Below are 14032 nucleotides of genomic sequence, written 5' to 3'. Positions count from 1 at the left end.
AGAGAGTCAGGAGACCAGCAGCTGGACCCACGAGTGGTTTCTCTAGACTCTGATCCATCCCAACGTAGATTAAACAGTCCAGAATGCAGGGGTCAGGATGGGGACAGGGGATTGGACTCCCAGATGTTCTCTTGCAAGTTCAAAGGATTCTTGGAATAAGAGATCGATTTACAAATTATTAAAATATAGGACTAAAAATTCACACAGTAAATATAAATTACAGGCTATTATTTAAGTTATAAAGTGGCATTTTATGTTTCTTCCCCCAGGCCCTCACCAAAAATTTAAAAAGGCCTCAGGGCTTCCTAATGACCGAAGTGCTCAGAAATCTCCTTCAACCAAGACACCTTGGGGGTGCAACCAGCCTGCCCCTATAGGCTATGATAGCTCAGCTGCTATTACCTTGCCCACACCAGGACATGGCTTAAAGCAAGGCTGCTGTCCCGTAAACTTGGATCAGAGCTAACTGGAGTGTAAGCCAGAAAACAGGAGAGACAAATTGTTTCAGGACTCAGGTGGATAAGTTGTTGTTGTTGTCATTGTTTTAAAGTGCCTCATTTCCCAAAAAGGAAACATGAAAGGGTTTGATATCTTGTCACTACCCACACTCAACTGCCTAAAAGCAAGTGGCGGAAGGAAACGGAATCCAAATTGAGGATGTATAATTCTTGCTGCCCCAGAGCTAGCTCTACATATGTCATTTCACTCGATGTTTCTCATCTCAATAGAAGTATAGGCTGCATATAAGTAGAGCTTATAAGGAGAGGTAAAGACAAGCCAATTTAACCTTTCTATGGCTGGTCTATTATCTGGCTATCCAAACACAATCCGGAGGTTGAAGCCCACCTTTCGGCCTATGGCGTTCCACAGTACAACTCATAACCAGAGGGTGTGCTCAAAGCTCTGGTTTCACAACGGATTTCGTCCTAATCACAGGGCTACACTGCCACTACAGGCTCAGGGAAGAGGGAAGGTGAAGGTGATTACTGGAACAGACCAGATCTTAAAGAGCAGGGGGGAAAAAAAAAAAAAAAACACTTGTGAGCCACTCTACTTACAAAAGCTTGCTCTTCCTAAAAGAACTCTGTGAGAAGGCCAAGGGGTGAAGCACAGAGACATTGCTATTTCCCTTCCTTCTTCCCTGGCCCATATCCAGATACTTAGGGCTGCAACAGAAAGCCTCTTAGGTGGGGGCACTAAGGTGGGAAGAGGAGAGCAGGGGATCAGTACATTCCCCACCCTCGCTGAACTCCTTCTACTTCTCCAAAGGTTTTCCATTGTCCTTTCAACAAGTTTAAGAATGATTATACTTTTATCTTGTCTAACCCTAATGTGTCATAAATCTATCTTTCTGAAACAGGAGGGGGGAAAGGGGAAAGAGTGGGTAATGAAAAAAGTGTTTGTGCCCTTCTGGCTAGCTGCACTTTGGGGGCCAGCAAATAGCCCTTGCTTAGCCCCATCCATCAGTCAGTAGCTACCCAGGGTGTAGGAGGATACATGTAGTTATATGTAATTATAGCTTCTAGTGCATATGTCAACAACTATATACAGGGATCTATAAATTAAATGCATCTGTGGCCACTGCAACTAGGTTGACGTACCTGAGCTCCACTACTTTTGGTGCCCTCCTCCTTGCGAGAGCTTCGGCTTATTAAAGAAGAGCCCCTACAGCTCCCTCCTTCCCCTGAGTCTTGGGGGAAAGCCCGAGTCACCCCTCCACGTAAGATACCGAAGAGCTAGCGGCGCAGAAGGGTTCGGTGCTGGGATCTCCCCACCGCTCCCCCCATCCCCCTTATGGCTCAGGGCCCTGGCGCAGCACGGTCCTAGGAAGACAAAACACCGAACCCCCGGAGAATCGTGGTCCCTTGGCTGAAGATCCGACTTCAGGCCCCTCGCCCCTGCGGCGAGCGCGCGATCGTCGGGGGAAGGGAGGCGTTCACTCCCGTGGGGGTCACTCCCGCGGGCTCCCCGCCCGGTCCTGCTGCAAAGTCCTGCCTCCGGGCTTGGGGAGGATGGTTTCCGGCCACCCCTGGCACGGAGGGGTTCAACGACTCCCGGGCGCCGCCGCCGCTTCCTTCTCGTCCTCCTCGGCCCCCTGCGGCTGCTCCAGCGGCCCGGCCAGGGGTCTGTCGGCAGAAGGCTCAGGAGACACGGGCCGCGCCGCCTGCAGCGGGGGCGCGTCGCGCGGCGCCTCGCGGCGGGACGACCCCGTGGTGTTGGGCCCCGCCGCAGCCGCCGCCCCTGAAGTCCCGGACGGGCCGGTGGCGTTGGAGCCGCCGGGGGGCGGGCCGGCGGCTCCTCCCGAGGTCCCGGCGCCCACCGGCTGCCAGATGAGGCTGTAGTAGACGGCGAGCACGATGGCGGCCAGCGACACCGAGAGCACGTAAGCGAACACGGTGGCGAGTCGAACCCACTTCTTGTTGGTCTTGGCCGCCATCTTCGCCTTCTTGTCCCCGGTGTAGGTGGCCGGCTTGCCCCGCTCGGCCGGGGCCGCGTCGCGCTCCTTCATGGGAGGGCCCCGGCCTTTGCCCCGGTGCTCCACGGCCCCGGCTGGAGGGGGCCTGGCGGCCTGCAAGGACTGGGCAAGGGGCGGCCCGGTGCCCTCGGTTCCCGGCCACTCGGCTCTCCGCCGCCGCTCCTCACGCCGCCAGCCCGCAGTCCGCCACCGTGTCGCTGCAGCCGCCGCCGGGGCCTGGATCAGTCACCGCCGCCAGCGCCGCCGCCGCCGCCGGCCCGTCAACTGCTTCCCCGCCGCCGCCACAGCCACAGCCGCCACAGTCGCCCGGCTCCGAGTCCCCATCCGCCGCCGCCGCCGCCTGCCCGGCCGCCGGCCGCCCGGTCTCCAGTGGCCGCGCGGACAGCGCTCTCTTCTCCTGCCCGGCTCCCCCGCCTCTCGCGCCGGCAACAAGGGGCGGGAGAGGGCGCTGCTGGGGGCTGCCTCTTAAAAGGGCGACGGCGGGGTCCGGAAGTACCGCACGGGGAGGCGGTCTGCAGGCGGGCGCCGCGAGCCCCGCCGGGACGCCCCGTTAAGAGAGAGTTAACGGAGGCAGGCTCTTAAAAGGGCAACGTCGCCGCAGCCCCTTACGGGCTGGCGCGGCGACGGTGGGAGCCCGGGGCGCTTCTTTAAAAGGGGAACGGCGTCGTTTGGGGCGGAGTGGTGAACTGGAATGGGGCCGGGGAGGGGCGGTCGGAGCGCAGAGCTGTCAACTCTGGCGCCTCCTCTCCGTGTCCAGACTGTCCGAAGTGACAGGTGGTATAGCAGCAACGGCTTCCGCTCCCAGGCCCCAGGCCTCAGTTTACCCCCAGAAGTGGGAGTGATTTCACGTTGGTGCTCTCGACTCGCGCCCCGTTCCACGTACCCGCCGGGCGGGGCTTAAGACCCCTTTACACCTAGCGAGTCTGGACCATGTCGTCTGGCGTAGGCAGCCAAGGAGCTGGAGCGTGCACTGTGGTTACAGCTGGTCGCGCCCTTTCCCAGCCCTCACCCCCCACCCGCCGCCGGATCCCGCCTGGGCTTCAGGCTCTCCCGATTCTCTGTCCTCGGAGATCCCCGAGTCGGCTGCCCAGACCTTCCAGAGCTTTCGGGACAGTGCAAGTGCTGAGCTGTTTCTCCTCCCACCTTAGTCCTGAAGTTTGCAACAGGTCCCAGGTCCCGCTTTGGGGGGATTCCGACTCCCGGGTTTGGGCTTGATGCATGGACTCAAGAGGCTGCCCTTGAACCGGTGGAGCGGCTTACAGTACAGGGCTTTTGCCTTCTCTGATCCTCTCCGGGTCTCAGAGCCTGGGCGGCTGTTGCCCTGCCATCCTTCCCAAGTGAGGCTTGTCATCCCTCGTTTAGGTGCTGTCGAACTCCTCCAAGCTCGGACTCTCAGTAGCCGCTTACCCTGTGCCTTCCCCCTCCTTCAGCCCTCCTCTCTTTTGGCTTCTCTCCTCCCCATTCCCTGTCTATGAGGTCTTCTAGAATTTCTGGTTCTCTCCTCCTTGAGTTCTGCTTCCTGTGTTCCCACAGCTGGGTGTGTGGACCTCCTGGGTATCTCAGTGGGTGTGGGAGACTGCCTTGGTGGGGGGGAGAGAGCCCAATTAGGTCGGTCCTAATTGGGTTCTGTGGGCGAACCACCCCTCCTGACTCCTGGCTTCAGACTCTGTGGGGCTGGACCATCTCTGCCTTTTCCATTTCCCCTCCTCCACAGGAACTCTTAGCTTCCAGACACCATGCCCCCTGATGAAGAAGCCCCATCCCATCACTGCTGCCCTGCCTCCCCCACTGCACAGAAGTCAAGTGGCTACCAGAGCTGAGTGTGTTGATCAGGGCTGGAACTCCAGGCCCATAGCCCAGCCTCTGACTCCTGAAGCTCAGGTGCGAGTCTGCCACTAGCAATGGCCAACTGGATGCTTATTTCCAAGAACAGGCTGCCTTTTTACTTTCTGAGAGATTTTAAGGACATTGAAAGTTTGGAGTGCTTATTGCCTTCTGGAGGCTGATGGGGAAAAGACAACCACTCCTTCCCCAACCTGCTGCCAGGGTGGCCAGAGCCCGTCTAGCAGGGCAACCTGTTAAGTCAAAATCCCTGAATTGCCTCTGGATGTTGAACTCTCTCTCCACCTTACTCTCTGGCCTTCCTGGCAGGACCGATCATACGAGCTGTACCAAGGTGAATTATTCTTAAAAGATTCCAGGTGAGGCCAACCCAAAGCCTCCTTCCATCTGCTTCCTTGAATGCACTCTGAATTTCTTCTGTTGCAAATTAAACTTCTTTCTTCTTACTTGGCTCCCAGCGGAGTAGGAAAACAGCCTGTCACTTTTTTCCATACTGAAGAATAGATATACTTGAAGCCCCTATTCAATTCCTCTCACCCTATTCTTCTCTAAACTAAACAGTGCCAGATTCTTTAACCTGTCATCAATAAGCCGTATTTATTATCTGGATTTACATAGTGTTTTTTACCCTAGGAACTCAAAATGCTTTCAGATATAATTGAGGCTGATCTCCCTGGTGCCTGAGCCATTAAGAAACCATTAGTGTATTCCTGTTGCAGGCAACTAAACGGCCCCCTGGTGGCCTGAAAGTGAATATGCTTCTCTAAGTGCCTCTCCGGGACTAAGGGTAGGCAGAGTCAGAGCAGAGAATCAAGGCAGCTTGGGGATAGAATGGGCCCAAAAGGTCCTCTTTTGTAAATACCCTCATGGACCCTAGAAGCTTCCCCACAGCATCCCTATGGAGCACTCTCCAGCGTTAGCTAAAAGACCCTCCATGTTGGTGTACGTTATTGTCTGCTTCCTAAGGCAGCCCTTTCAGGCTTCGGAAAGTTCTGACCAATTGTAACAGCAGCAGTTCTGACCAATTGTAACAGCATCCACACCTTTATTCTGTGCTAGGCACCATGCTAAGCACTTACATTCCTTGTCTCATTTGTCTTACAACAATCTATCAGGTAGTTACTATTTATCTTCATTTTAGAGATGAAGAGATTGCCTCCAAAAAGTTCAGTAGGGCTTCCCTGGTGGCGCAGTGGTTGAGAGTCCGCCTGCCAATGCAGGGGACGCGGGTTTGTGCCCTGGTCCGTGCCCACATGCCGCGGAGCGGCTAGGCCTGTGAGCCATGGCCCTTGAGGCTGCGCGTCCGGAGCCTGTGCTCCGCAACGGGAGAGGCCACACAGTGAGAGGCCGGCGTACCGCAAAAAAAAAAAAAAGTTCAGTAACTTGCCCAAGGTCACATAGCTAGATAGAATTCAAACCTGAGTCTTTATGACTCTAGAGCATTAGATACCGATCCCTGTTCTACTTTGCCTCACTGGCAGAGCTGAACTTTGTCTCTGTAGTGGATATTGGGAATACCACGCACATCACCCTCAGAATGGAGGCTCTCATTCCTCCAGCTGCTAGGAATGTTGGCTACTAATGGCTCACAGCTTGCCACTGTCCCTGGGAATTGCCCTCAGGCACCAAAGGAAGCTGTAACTCTCTCTTGGCCTACAAGACCAATAAATAGGGCCAAGTTGCAACAAAACCCAGCCAGAGATGTGCAGGGTTCCTGCTAGGGAAGAAGGAGGGCTCTATGCCCAAGGAGCTGCGGAAGTAGCCAGTATGTACTAGCAGGAGCAGGAGAGGATGTATTGGCTGGATCGAGGGGGAGGTGAATACTAAGTTGAATGAGGGGGAGTTTATTGATATGGGAACACTCTCCCATGAAACAGGATTTAACATCCTGACAAGGATCCTGGGAGACAGGCTCACCAAGTGAAATGGAAATGCCAGAAGTACCATGGCAGAAGATGGAAGAAGGGTTCAAAAAGCTCAGAGAAGGGGGCATGCTCTAGTGGGTATTCTATGTAAGATCAGAAACCCACTTAAGTTCTGCAGGAGGGCCCAGAGGATACTCTGGTTATCAAAGCAAAGAGGAGTGCATTGGTGAGAAGCTGAGTTTTGGCTGTCCTACGCAGGCCAGGGCTGACAGCAAGAGGCCAAAACAGAACTGGCTCCCTAATAGCAATGGGGATGTTAGGACTGCAAAATGATAGAAGCCAGAGATTGGCACAGTATTGTAATAAGCAGCAAGTCGCAGTGTCAGTGGGAGGGTCCTGACAATAGAGCTATGCAGATGGTTAAAAGGTCATAGCACCTCTGGGGCAAATTAGTGGGAAGAGTGCCTTTTTTTTCACATTTTTGCAAGTCACTTAAATGTGGCTTTATAGACAACAGCTGGATCCTCATATCTCCTTTGGTTGGCAATATGTTGTTTTGGTTAAAATATGTGAAGAAAATCCAGCCTCATGAATATATGTATTAACAGTTGGAAAAGAGAGGAGCATTTTAATAGACTTTTCAGCTAACTGTGGGCATTTTCCTTTGATACTACACCAAAATTCAACAAGGAGTATTTTCTTAAATGGTAGTTGTAATGTAGAATATGAAACTATGTCAGTGAACTTTTTGTACTCAATCATATTAAAGTCTATTGATCTACCTTGCATTCTGAATGGCTCGTCTACCTATGATTTTGTAACATCCTTTGGTCATTTGGAAAATATTGGTTCATTGAATTATACAGATCTTTCAAATATTGATACAATTCATTATACAAGACTAAAAATCATATTTGTTAGTATCATCAGGAAAAGTTTTAAGTATTGGGAATCTGTCAAGTTCATGATAGTGCATACAAGTTTCCTAAAATTCTAATTTTCATTTGAAAGCTCAAATTGTATCATTGGCAAAAAATACTATCAGTTGCTTTCCTCAAAGTCACAGGCCTACTTGGTTTGAATCTGAGAAAATACCTGCCAGATAACCAAGTCTGAATGACTATAGTTTACCTGTCAGTTATTTTGTCGAGTGAAAAAAATGGCTAGTTTAGCTCATACTCATTTGCACAATTGCTTTTTCTTGAGAGAACCATTATATTTCTGGGTGCAGTACGGTACTTTCTAATTAATTACAGAGAATATTAAAAAGACATGTTTTTAAGGGTTATGATTTAATAAAATTTAACAAATTTTAAATTTTGTTAAATTCATTAAGGACATTCTTAAGTGAGACTGACTCTTCCCTTTCTTCCTCCCTCCCTCCCTCCCTTTCTTCCTTCCTTCCTTCCTACCTTCCTGCCTTCCTTCCTTCCCCTTTCCTCCCTCCCTCCGTCCTGTCTTTCTTTTTCCTTCCTTCTTTTTTTACAATGAACTACCAGAACAGTTTAGTGCCACTGCCTTGGTTTGATAAGGTGCCAGAAATTTTATCCAACATTGTGTTTGCACCATCAGTGCAAATGTCAACACAGTTTAAAAGGCATATAATGTCTTAATATTATTATGCAAATATTTTGACCTTGTGAAATACCTGAAATGGTCTCAGGGCCCCCCCCCCCCCCCCCCCCCCCCCCCGCGATCTGCAGACCACACACAGAATTGCTGAGCTGTACAATGAAAAGAAATCAGGAATGAAAGATCAGGAGGTTGGTGACAGTTGCGCCAATAAAAAGTCACGATACCTTGTCTGGTTTCCAGACCTGACTCAATTTTCAGATCTAGAACACTTTTTTTTTTTTAATTTACTTACTTTATTTTTATTTATTTTTGGCTGCGTTGGGTCTTTATTGCTGTGCATGGGCTTTCTCTAGTTGCAGCGAGTGGGGGCTACTCTTCTTTTTTTTTGGCGGTACGCGGGCCTCTCACTGTTGTGGCCTCTCCCGTTGCGGAGCACAGGCTCCGGACAGGTTCCGGACGCGCAGGCTCAGCGGCCATGACTCACGGGCCCAGCCGCTCCGCGGCATGTGGGATCTTCCCGGACCGGGGCACGAACCCTGCATCAGCAGGCAGACTCTCAACCACTGCGCCACCGGGGAAGCTCCGGGGGCTACTCTTCATTGCGGTGCGCTGGCTTCTCATTATGGTGGCTTCTCTTGCTGTGGAGCACGGGCTCTAGGCACATGGGCTTCAGCAGTTGTGGCACGCAGGCTCAGTAGTTGTGGCTCATGGGCTCTAGAGCACAGGCTCAGTAGTTGTGGTGCACGGGCTTAGTTGCTCCGCGGCATGTGGAATCTTCCCGGACCAGGGCTCAAACCCGTGTCCCCTGCATTGGCAGGTGGCAGATCCAGAACCCTTTGACTGAAGGAGAGGTTGGGTCTCCAGGAGGAAGGCTTCCATAATACTATGGCAATACAGTAATGATTTTCTACTCCTTCCCCAAAGGGACCTATGGCCATTTACTTGGGTAACTGTACAGTGGGGAAAGTGGAATAGCCAAACATTTTAAGGTCATGCCGTGTCTGAGTTGACACTGATATCTGGAGACCTGAATCATCATCGTGGCTGCCTGGTCGAGTGGCCCTACCTAAAAATATGTACAGGCTCATGGGCTGTAGAAAACGGCTTGATGAGTTGGTTAGAGGCCTAGAAAGGGAAACAGTGGAAAATTGGGAAGAAGAAGAGGCACCTGGATGTATCTATGGGAGTGGACACAAAGTGTGAAGATCTATACATTGCATGTTAATGTCCATTCGAGAGCATCCACCATGGAGGAGAGGCTAAATAGCCAAGTAGATAGAATGACTTGGCTAGTTGACATTAGCCAGCCTCTGTCATCTACCACTTGTGCTAGCCCAACTGGCGCATGGAAAAGTGGTCATGTTGCCATAGATGGAGGCTACACATAGGCATATAGTGTATGGCGGCAGGGGTGCACCCAGCAGAATGGGCTCCCGCTCACCAAGGCTGGCCTTTTTATTGTTGCTGCCAAATCTCCAACCTACCAACATCTGATGTTACTTGGTAACAAGGTGACTACATTGCACCTGTTCTAATCGGGAAGGCTTGATGATTCATCTTGACTTGGATCAGCATGTATTCTGGACGGCTTTCTCTTTCCTGCTAAAGGCCTCAACCAGCACCACTCTCTGAGAGCTTAAGGAGTGTTTGATTCACAGATATGGGATCTCACATAACATTACATCAGACCAAGAGTCCCACTTTACAGCAAAAGAATGGGCACAGGGTCGTAGAATCTCCTGGGCCTATCATATTCATCGCTATCCACTGGTGAATAGAGCTGACAGGGTGAAAGAAAAGCCTTTCAAAGGTGCAGCTGAAGCACTGTTTTCGAGATGATGGGACACCATGCTCCAGCATGAAGGATGTACCCTATTCAGCAACTATAATATGGTGCCATGGACCAACAGGTAGAATATAAGAGCCTAATAAACAAGGGGCTGAAGTAGGAATAACCCCACTCACCATCACTCCCAGTGATCCTCTGGGGGAAATTCGTGGTTCCTATTCCTACAGTTCTAGGATCTCTGGGTTTAGAGAATCTAGTTCCCAGAGGTAGAACGCTTCCACGAGGGCACAGAAAAAGAATCCCATCAACTTTAAGTGTGGCTGCTTCCTGCCTTTTAGATTCCTTGTACCAAGACACCAGCAGGCAAAAAAAAAAAAAAGAGTCGCTTCCTGCCAGGGGTACTTGACCCTGATCCTCGGGAAGAGATAGGGCTGCTGCTATATAATGGGGTCAGGGAAGAAGATGTTTGGCACCCAGGCGATCCTCTAGGGTGTCTCTTGGTACTCCCTTGCCCAATTTTGACAGTAAGTGGATAAATTCAGCAGCATGGCTTGAAAAGGGCATGGTGGTTAGGAGCTCAGACTCCTTGGGGAATGAGGATCTGAGTCACCCCACCAGGTAAGCCACCTAGACCAGGAGAGGTATAAGCTGAAGGTAAAGAGAATCTAGAATGGGTAATGGAGGGATGCTGAATATCAGTGTGACACCAAGACAAGCTTCGGTAGTGAGGGCTAAGTTCAACCTACTTACCTTCCTATAAGTTTCTCAGAGGAAACAATCACTAGAATTCTGGAGAGGCTATTCCCAGGCAGAGGGTGCTTACCATATGATGCAAAGAGTTCCAGGCTGTGCAAAGGGGGTACTGTCATGGTTGCTATGGTGCACCACCCAGATCCTGCCTCTGGGACCAAGAAGCTTATCCCCAAGTTGCTAGGAGTATTGGCTGCTGAACGCTCACAGCTGAGTCTCTCCCTGGGCATTTCCGTCAGCTTTCAGAGGGAGCTGCCTTGCCTCACTTCCTGAGGGATAATCTGCCTAGTCAATGTTGCCGGGTGGGGGTGGGGCGTTCAACTTCAGTTGGGGCAGCTCTGCAGTGTCATCCCAACCCCCCGAGCTCCCTGTGGAGGCGTCCTTTGTTGTGACTGCATCCTTGATCAATTTCTTCCTCTGCTCAGTCTTGATTCCTTCACTCCCTCAGATGTGTTGTCTCTGAGAGCACTTCCCAATAAACTTCCCACAAGAAGCAAATCTCTGTTTCATAATGTTTCATGAGAAACCTGACCTAAGACAGTCACCTCAGTCACCTAAGATTCCAACCTTTAGGACCCACGTGAGCAAGTCTCATCCATTTGAAGGTGGACCGCCTGACCACCTTTATGTCCATGCCGTGGTTCCCTCCACCAGCCCTCACAGAATGTCAGGCGCATCCTACATCCTGGCCACCTTCCACCAAATGCTCTCCAGCTTGTGCGTTTCCCCATGATAAAGCCGCCGAGACCGAAGTCCCTGAGTGCATTAGATGTGGTCTGACATGCCAAGAATGAGAATGCGACCGACTCTTCCTTGGTTCTAGAGCCCTGGCTGCACACTGGAACCAAGACTGAAGCTCTTTGGAAATCCAAACGCCTCACTTCCTTCCCCTCTCCCCACCCACCCATCCCAGGTCCTGAATCAGAGGGTCTGGGAACAGCAAGGAGCATCCAGTGTTACCAGAGCTTCCCAGGCGATTCTGATTGATATCAAGATGGACAGTCACTGGGCTCAGTACTCCACTTTAATTCAGCAGCCTAAGAGTCTGTCCGTTTCTTTGGCAGCCTTCTCGTTTGACTCATATGAAGCTGGCTGTCGGTGAAAACCCTCAGTTTTATTCACACATGCTTCTGCTAAGCTGCTACTTCCCCACCCTGTCCTTGTACAGTCGGTGCCTTGGAGCCAAGCCCGGATCTCTCAGTTAAGCCCTGTTCATTTTACCTTGTGAGGTTCAGGCTGTTGCTCCAGCAGGTTAGGATGTTTTGGGATCCTGAGTCTGTCTCTCAACACCTCCCCTATCCTCACTGGCTTCCTGCTATTCACAAAGTTGAGGCGCCGGTTCACTGTGGCTTTGCCCAGGTCCTGATAAACAGATGGACCAGGACGGGAGTAAGGAGGGAAGCAATCAATCAATTCTGAGGGCACTCCTTATGTGCAATGCACCATGCCCACCTGGAGAAGGATGTTGTCTAACTTATTTCCATCACGCTTATGAAAATGGGTCCATTTCACAGACAGATAAACAGAGGCAGAGAAGACGAGTAATGTGTCCAAGAACACCCGGTAGGGGGAAGAGCCGATCCTTTTCCTGCCATCTTCAGCTCTCATCTCTAGGTTTGTCACCTCTCAGAGAAAGTGACAAGGCTGGCCCTTCTGATGGGACAGAGATTTTTAGAGCTGGAAGGAATCTTGGAAATGATCAAAAACTTAACAGATCAGGGAGCTCAGGTAACTTGCCAAGATCTCACAGCTAACCTTTGCTCTGGTTGAGAGTAAAATCTAGGTTTCTTGAGGACGGATCCAGTGTTCCCCTAGTTACACCTCCAGGTAAGTTTGATCCAAAATGATACTTCAAAGGGAAACACATATGGGACTGATTCTTTTCCACTTCTAAGTCCAGGATGGTTCCTTCTATGATTCTAGGAGGGGTTGGCATGGGAGGGCAGGCAACATCTTCCTCCTGGGTTTCTGCAGAGAACTCTTTTTTTTTTTTTTTTTTTGCGGTACTCGGGCCTCTCACTGTTGTGGCCTACTCCCGTTTTGGAGCACAGGCTCCAGATGCGCAGGCTCAGCGGCCATGGCTCACGGGCCCAGCCGCTCTGTGGCATGTGGGATCTTCCCGGACCGGGGCACGAACCCACGTCCCCTGCATCGGCAGGCGGACTCCCAACCACTGCGCCACCAGGGAAGCCCCTGCAGAGAACTCTTGATCGCCTGTCCTTTTCCCCTAAGGGATTAGAGCCTCAGCACCTGCTACCCAGTCTTGTCCTTGCCTGCATTCACACTCAGCTCTCAGCACGCAGAGGGTGGCTGGATCTGGAGCTACAGCTGAACATACAGCCGGACTGATGGACACCTCCTGGTCTTCAGTGTCACACCTGCCTCACCAGCTGTGATGGTGTGGAGGTGGTGGGAGGTTGGCGTTTGCCCGTGATGTGACTTCACGAGTTCAGGCTGCTTGGGGGACAGCCTGCTTCAGGAGCACCCCTAATTCAGCCTGCCCTGGGAAGGTGGGTCCAGGCCCTGATCCACACAAACTGCTGGAAAAAAACCCACAAAAAACCCAAAGAGCGAGTCAGTGAAGACAGTTGTGGAAAGAATAGCAATATACACTGAGGAGGAAGTAATAAGAAACTGCTTTTCTCCTGTCAGCGTCTGCTAACAAGTAATAATAATAATATTGAGCTCATGTGCAGGCTGGGTATTAAGTACTTTACATCCATTATATTATTTAATTCTTACAGAGTCCTGTGAGGCACAATTATCCCCATCTTACAGGTAAGAAAGTTGAGGCACGGGACCGTTGCAAGATAAACCAGCTAGTAAGTGGCTAGGTTCATAGAGTAGTGAGCCCAGCCTGGCTCCCTGTGCCCAACTAGGAAACAGATCTTTGAGGATGCAACATCTGAGCCAATCTTCATTCCAGAAGTAAACTAGCCACTGGCCCAAGACACTCAACAGGCCTCCGGGCTTCTGAACCCCACTGCTTCATCAGGTAGGTCATGGCATCAGGTAAGAAACCCACCTAATTTGACTCTCTTGTTTGTCTGGTAACTGGGCCACCCAAAGATCTGAGTTCAACTTCCACTGCTAAACTTCTCTGATGAACAGGTTGAGAAACCAAAAAGCAAGAGGTCCCCACACAAAGCTGCCAAGTGGGCAAGTGACTTCGCCAAAGCTCGGACATGCCAAAGTCTCCAGCATGCCCATCTTCACAACTGATCCAGACCCAGCAGCAACTTCCCTAAGGGTCTGCCTTCGGGGTTCCCAGCCTTTCCCCAGGAGGCACGTGCTCTCCAGTGCGCCCAGCAGGGGGCATCCTCGCCCTTCACCTTCTGCCTTGGGGGGGATGAGATTGGCAGACTGTCTGAGGCGCCCTCTTCTCAGCTCAGCCCAGGAGCCAGTCTCCCAAACTGTGCATTCATGTGACCTCTCTGATTTTCTCTGTATCCAGTCTACCATTATTTACACAATATTTTTGTCAATTCACATTTTAAAAAACCTAAATGTAATTTTAAAGGAAAAAGATCCCTGTTGGATGAAGGTTTTCCCAGCTCCCTTTGCTGCTTGGATTTCTTGCATTCTGAGGGCTGCTTTGCAGGATGTGGGCAGGCGAGGACAGACGAAGCTACAGTTGGGGGTCTCAAGAACAGGGTCCAGGCAGTGTCATCACTGGGTAAAGATGGGTGAGGCTTTATTCTGTGGATTCAGAGCCTCAAACTTCAAAGCCGGAGA

The 14032-nt window shown here is 51.2% G+C and overlaps 1 protein-coding gene across 1 annotated transcript; it reads right to left on the bottom strand.

The window, feature by feature from the left end:
- Positions 1-2044: 2044 nt before the first annotated feature.
- Positions 2045-2509, bottom strand: INAFM2 (InaF motif containing 2). The gene has a single exon (XM_065872967.1). It carries the CDS (start codon positions 2507-2509, stop codon positions 2045-2047), a length of 465 nt encoding a protein of 154 aa, XP_065729039.1.
- Between the last annotated feature and the right edge of the window lie 11523 nt (positions 2510-14032).

The sequence above is a fragment of the Phocoena phocoena genome, chromosome 2 (genome assembly GCF_963924675.1).
Source record: "Phocoena phocoena chromosome 2, mPhoPho1.1, whole genome shotgun sequence".
In the NCBI taxonomy this organism is placed as follows: domain Eukaryota; kingdom Metazoa; phylum Chordata; class Mammalia; order Artiodactyla; family Phocoenidae; genus Phocoena; species Phocoena phocoena.
This window is presented reverse-complemented; position numbering and strand designations above follow the sequence as displayed.

Bases quoted from the DNA above. Each gene is read 5' to 3' on its own strand.
- INAFM2 (XM_065872967.1), bottom strand. From the start codon at position 2,509: ATGAAGGAGCGCGACGCGGCCCCGGCCGAGCGGGGCAAGCCGGCCACC.